Source organism: Salminus brasiliensis, chromosome 7, assembly GCF_030463535.1.
Source record: "Salminus brasiliensis chromosome 7, fSalBra1.hap2, whole genome shotgun sequence".
Taxonomy (NCBI): domain Eukaryota; kingdom Metazoa; phylum Chordata; class Actinopteri; order Characiformes; family Bryconidae; genus Salminus; species Salminus brasiliensis.
In genome coordinates this window covers 42,987,872-42,993,936 of record NC_132884.1, presented here as the reverse complement: position 1 = coordinate 42,993,936, position 6,065 = coordinate 42,987,872, and the positions used below count along the sequence as shown (strand labels likewise).

At 41.0% G+C, this 6,065-nt stretch overlaps 1 protein-coding gene across 1 annotated transcript in view; it reads left to right on the top strand.

Moving 5' to 3' along the window:
• esyt1b (extended synaptotagmin-like protein 1b) overlaps nucleotides 1-6,065 on the top strand; it is a 59,283-nt gene that overhangs the window by 37,302 nt on the left and 15,916 nt on the right. Inside the window, exons 27-34 of the mRNA XM_072684932.1 lie at nucleotides 225-378; nucleotides 685-861; nucleotides 978-1,060; nucleotides 1,608-1,656; nucleotides 3,347-3,436; nucleotides 3,515-3,610; nucleotides 4,172-4,243; nucleotides 5,927-6,013. Coding sequence (XP_072541033.1) covers nucleotides 225-378; nucleotides 685-861; nucleotides 978-1,060; nucleotides 1,608-1,656; nucleotides 3,347-3,436; nucleotides 3,515-3,610; nucleotides 4,172-4,243; nucleotides 5,927-6,013 — 808 coding nt within the window. The remainder of the gene's footprint in view (nucleotides 1-224; nucleotides 379-684; nucleotides 862-977; nucleotides 1,061-1,607; nucleotides 1,657-3,346; nucleotides 3,437-3,514; nucleotides 3,611-4,171; nucleotides 4,244-5,926; nucleotides 6,014-6,065) is intronic.

Here is a 6,065-nt window from a genome sequence, read left to right as displayed (position 1 = left end):
AATATTATCCAATTTATAACTTAAAATAAGTCAAGGTCTCAGGTACTTTTGGTCCTACGTGAATTAATTGCTGGGCAGGAATTGGCTATAGGGGTAAATTATCATTGTATGGCTTTCAGAGCCCTGGTAATAATCAATATTAGAGTTAATATTAATACTATTAAATTAATAAAATTAAAGTTAGTGTTAATAAAAAATCTGACCATGTGTGTTTTTGTCCTAAGGTCCAGTGAACCACTGGTTCCGGTCACTATCACCTCCTCTGTCACTGCTGCGGAGGAGATGGAGACCGAGGAAACTCCAGAAGAGCCGGAGGTCACCAGTGAAGCCGACCTGAGACCCCTGCACACCAGTCCAGACCCCAGCTTTGGGACTGAGGTGAGGAGCGAGGGCAGGGAGCGAGGGCGTAGGGTGTAGTTTGCACAGATGTTCACTAGGTGTGGGCTGTACGATCTGTATCATCAGTGACCGCTCCTCCAGTCGCTCTTGCCCATGTCTAGTACTGTGTATCTGTGTGTGTTATTGCTCTGGTATTGTTATCTGTAAAGCTTTGTGTACTGTGTTGTTGGGTTTTTGAATAGAGCTATTTAATAATAAAGTATTCATAATATTAATATTAATAAATAATTTGTTCAGATCCTTTCCATTTCCATTTATTTATGTATTTACTGATTCCGCCTGTAGGGGGTGCTGCGCGTCCACCTGCTCGAGGCTGAGAATTTGATCGCCAAGGACAACTTGATGGGAGGCATGGTGAAGGGGAAGAGTGACCCCTATGTGAAGATCAGTGTTGAAGGAACTACCTTTAAGAGTCATGTGATCAAGGAGAACCTCAACCCCACCTGGAACGAGATGTATGAGGTACTCAGGCTGCCTCCTGGCTGCTCTGCACTGCTGCTCAGCATTCAGTGAATGTTTCTGGTTAAAGAGCTCGCTGTGCTCAGATGTTACAGCTGTTCTCTCGTTCTTTATTACAGCTGGTTCTGACCACCAAACCATCTTCAGAAGTCCTTGTAGAGGTCTTTGATAAGGACATTGATAAAGATGACTTTCTGGGGAGGTAGGAAGACGGACATGCTTATTAATCATCGCTGTCAAAACTTGAATTAGTGTGTGTGTGTGTATATATATATATTTATTTTTTTACTGTAGAATATTTATTCACTTATTTACACTCAGAACATCAACATTATTTAAACAGTGATGCCCAAAGTCTTTTAGAAATGTCCTGTGCACCTACACAACTTTCACATAATGAAGAATAATGAAGAGTTCATTCTGTGAGGCGTAGGAAAGCCCAGAATACTTACGTTTCACAGCTGATTACATTTCAAGGTAAATCTAAGACAAGAATAAAGTTAAATAAACAATAAAAAACATGAATAAATAAATAAACAATAAAACAACATTTTATTTAGAAACAGAGATACATCAATAATAGAACAAAATGTGCATTATATTGGGCTAAATTGATGCTGTGTAATACTTTTATTTAATTAGGAGCATTTAAAATCTCTGCATATCCTTTTTTAATGTAAAATGAGTGCAATCTCTTTTTAATGTGTGTGTGTGTGTGTGTGTGTGTGTGTGTGTGTTTTATTTAACAGGGTTCACATCAGTTTGAATGAAATCATTCAGGCTCAGTACTCTGACCAGGTCAGTAAGATACTCAGTGTTACACTTTCATTCCTTGTACCTGTGCTTGGGTTGTTAATAATTAAAATAATTGATAGTGATTAATCATATTAATCTTATTTGCTCAAGTAAAGACAGTAAAGAAAGTTCAGTGTGTTATAGCTACAGAGCTACTAATTGTTCACATTTTCACATTATATTTAGTCTATCATTATTTTTTATTACTTTTTCATTATTTATTACATGATAATATTAATTTGATAGTAGTACAGTACATATATATATATTTGGGTCTAATTCAGAGTGAACGTGGCACTGCACAGGTTGTCCAGTCAGGCTACAGTACAGAGAGGCCCTGTTCCTGTCTGATAAAAACCTAACTCTGCTTTCAAAGTTAGAACCTCACACCAACTGTGAAGCATGGTGGTGGTAGTGTGGTAGTTTGGTGATGCTCTGCTGCATCCAGACCTCAACCCCTTGCACTTACACTGAGGAAACTATGATCACCTGCCTACGAGCTGAAGCGCAGTTGGGTCAAGCAACAAGACAATGATCCAAAGCACCTCACAGTGGTTAAAAATGAGAAATTTAAAGTCAAACTGAAATCAAAATAGAAATACCACACAGTCATGCCTGGCAGAGGATGCTCTCAATAGTTCCCGTTAGATGTTCACCAGATGTTTTACAGAAGTTGAGCCTTTTTCAGCTTTGGAGGGGCCTTCTTTATCATGCTGTTAGGAGACCATGTTAGGGTTTTTTGATGTGAGGAACTGAGGAACTCTTCACACAATCTTCTTATTTTTTCGATTAAATTCCATATTCATTTATTTTTTTATCCCTAAGATTAACCCTAACCTCAACCTAAACCTTACATTTAAGCCTAAACCTAATCCCAAAAGGTAATGGTTAGGGTTAATCTTAGGGTTAAGCTTAGGGTAGGGTTCAGGTTAGGAATAGGTTTGGTTCGGAATAGATTTAAGGTTAGTGCTAGGATTAAGATTTAGATTAAGGTCAGGGTTAAGGTTAAAGTTAGGGTTAGTGTTAGGGTTAAGCTTAGGTTAAGGGAAAAGTTTATGGTTAGGATTAAGGTATTTATTTATTTTTAGACAGTAAAGGCCCTATTTTAGCGGTCTTTGCTATGGTAACGACGGGAAAAGTTCTCCTTGCTCGCCTCGAAACGCAGAAAAGTCATGTACTGAGTCTCTTAATGAATCAGGGCTGTGTTTGTTTTGGGAGTAACGTTCAGTAATAAACCAATCAGCTTGTCTCTCTCCGCCCCCTTTAAGAGCCAGGTGCGGTCAGTCTGACCTTGGCAGGTTGCTATTGCAGTGGTGGGGTGGGGGGGTGTACGAGCGTCTGGCTGCACACGCCTGTGTTGACAATTCACTGCCAAGATAGCAACGAGCGTCTGACTGTTGATGAACGTCTGTCTGGACTGTTTTCAGTCAGTGGAGCTCCTGCTGTGGAGCTTTTCTGCTGCTGAGATTCACAGCAATACTCCAGAAACTGACCTGAACACCCCTCATTTCAGACCACCGCTCCCATCAGTGTAGAGAAATTCACAAGCAGCGCTGCTGTTTAAACCACGCAGGAGGAAGGAGTGAAGATAGACTGTTGGCACCTTGCTGCAGGGTGTAAGATAGGACCCCATATCTATCAGCCGTGGCTCAGTCCGAGCTACACTGGGCTAACCGTTCTGTCTCTTTCTCAGTGGTTTGCTCTGAATGATGTGAAGCACGGCCGTCTTCATCTCGTTCTGGAGTGGGTTCCCACAGTGACCCAGCCTGACAGACTGCAGCAGGTATATATGTTATATAGCTCTTGTTAAATATATCATTAATCACACAAATGCAAATATAAATGACTTTGGGATTTTCAGGCTTTACAGCTACAGTCCATCCAGGCCTTCCAGAATAAAGCTTCACCCTCTGCAGCGCTGCTCTTCGTCCTCATTGAGAGAGCTCAGGCACTACCAGTGAGTTACGCACAGATACACCAAATCAGTAAACCCTGATCATCTGGGTCAATGCACACTGTATGTCCAAAAGTATCCAGACATCCCTTGCACCACCTGTCTTATAATCTTCATTGAAAAGCGCTGACCAATAGGGGACAGCCGAGAGTGAATGACCCTAAGCTCGCAATGCTCAATGCCTAGTGTGCGCTAGTGGAGTTTAACCCCCCCAGCATTGAGCTGTGGAGCGGTTGGGCTGCGTTACCTGACCTCACTGATGCTTGATTGTGTGGCTAGATGCAATCAAATAATCCTAAAGCCTTCCCAGAAGACTAGAAGCTATTAGTGCAGCAAAGAGAACTGAACTCCCTGTTAACTCCCCCTGATTGCAGAAAAACACTGAAGAAGCAGGCGTCCACATTTATATTTTTTATAATTTGTCTAACTGAAGGGTACTTTGTCTAACTCACAGTAAGGCAGACCTGTTTTGATGGTGTATAGTTATTTTATCTGTGTGTGTGCGTGTGTGTGTGTGTGTGTGTGTGTGTGTGTGTGTGTGTGCGTGTGTGTGTGTGTGTGTAGATGCTGAAAGGTGGGAAGGAACCTAAAGCTGGAGCAGAACTTGTTCTTGGTGGAACCTCTTACAAAACCAAGGTGGGTCTTCTTTCTCTCTGTAGGAGATCATATATGCAGACTTATGGTCAAATCCACAGTTTTTAGGGTTAAGTTTAGGATTAGATTTAAATTAGGGTTAAGGTTAGAGTTAAGATTAAGTTTAGGGTTAAGTTTAGGTTTAAGGTTAGGGTTAGGGTTATTCTTAAGGTTAGGGTTAAGGTTAGGGTTAAGATTAGGGTTAAGGTTAGGGTTATTCTTAAGGTTAGGGTTAAGGTTAGGGTTAAGATTAGGTTTAGGGTTAAGGTTGGGGTTAAGATTAGGGTTAAGATTAGGTTTAGGGTTAAGGTTGGGGTTAAGATTAGGGTTAGTGTTAAGTTTGGGGTTAAGGTTAGGGTTAAGTTTAGGGTTAAGGTTAGGGTTAAGTTTAGGGTTAAGGTTGGGGTTAAGATTAGGGTTAGGGTTAAGTTTAGGGTTAAGGTTGGGGTTAAGATTAGGGTTAGGGTTAAGTTTAGGGTTAAGGTTGGGTTTAAGATTAGGGTTAGGGTTAAGTTTAGGGTTAAGGTTAGGGTTAAGATTAGGGTTAGGGTTAAGTTTAGGGTTAAGGTTAGGGTTAAGATTAGGGTTAGAGTTAAGTTTAGGGTTAAGGTTAGGGTTAAGATTAGGGTTAGAGTTAAGTTTAGGGTTAAGGTTGGGGTTAAGATTAGGGTTAAGGTTAGGGTTAAGTTTAGAGTTAAGGTTGGGGTTAAGATTAGGGTTAAGGTTAAGTTTAGGGTTAAGGTTGGGGTTAAGATTAGGGTTAGGGTTAAGTTTAGGGTTAAGGTTGGGGTTAAGATTAGGGTTAGGGTTAAGGTTAGGGTTAAGATTAGGGTTAGAGTTAAGTTTAGGGTTAAGGTTGGGGTTAAGATTAGGGTTAAGGTTGGGGTTAAGTTTAGGGTTAAGGTTGGGGTTAAGATTAGGGTTAAGGTTAGGGTTAAGGTTGGGGTTAGGGTTAAGGTTAGGGTTAAGGTTAGGATTAGATTTAAGGTTAGGGTTAAGATTAGGTTTAGGGTTAAGGTTGGGGTTAAGATTAGGGTTAGGGTTAAATTTAGGGTTAAGGTTGGGGTTAAGGTTAGGGTTAGGGTTAGGGTTAAGTTTAGGGTTAGGGTTAAGTTTAGGGTTAAGGTTAGGGTTAAGGTTGGGGTTAAGGTTGGGGTTAAGGTTAGGGTTGAGGTTGGGGTTAAGGTTAGGGTTAAGGTTAGGGTTAAGGTTGGGGTTAAGATTAGGGTTAAGGTTAGGGTTAAGGTTAGGGTTAAGTTTAGGGTTAAGGTTGGGGTTAAGATTAGGGTTAAGGTTGGGGTTAAGATTAGGGTTAAGGTTAGGGTTAAGATTAGGGTTAAGTTTAGGGTTAAGGTTGGGGTTAAGATTAGGGTTAAGGTTAGGGTTAAGTTTAGGGTTAAGGTTGGGGTTAAGATTAGGGTTAAGGTTAGGGTTAAGGTTAGGGTTAAGATTAGGGTTAAGTTTAGGGTTAAGATTAGGGTTGAGGTTGGGGTTAAGGTTAGGGTTAAGTTTAGGGTTAAGGTTGGGGTTAAGATTAGGGTTAGGGTTAGGGTTGAGGTTAGGGTTAAGATTAGGGTGTGGGGTAAGATTTTATAGGCAGTGGTTTAGATTCAGATCAGTTGTATTTAATACAGATTCCTGCTTCCTTCGTCTACCTTAACTCCCTAATCCGTCTCTCCTGTACAGGTGTGTGATCGCTCGACCTCTCCTCAGTGGGGTGAGGCTTTCCACTTCTTGCTTCACAATCCCAACGAGGACACGCTCATCATCAAGGTAAGCTGGAGTTTGTTTTCGCTGCCTTTTGGGCTGTGTACGAAACAAATCC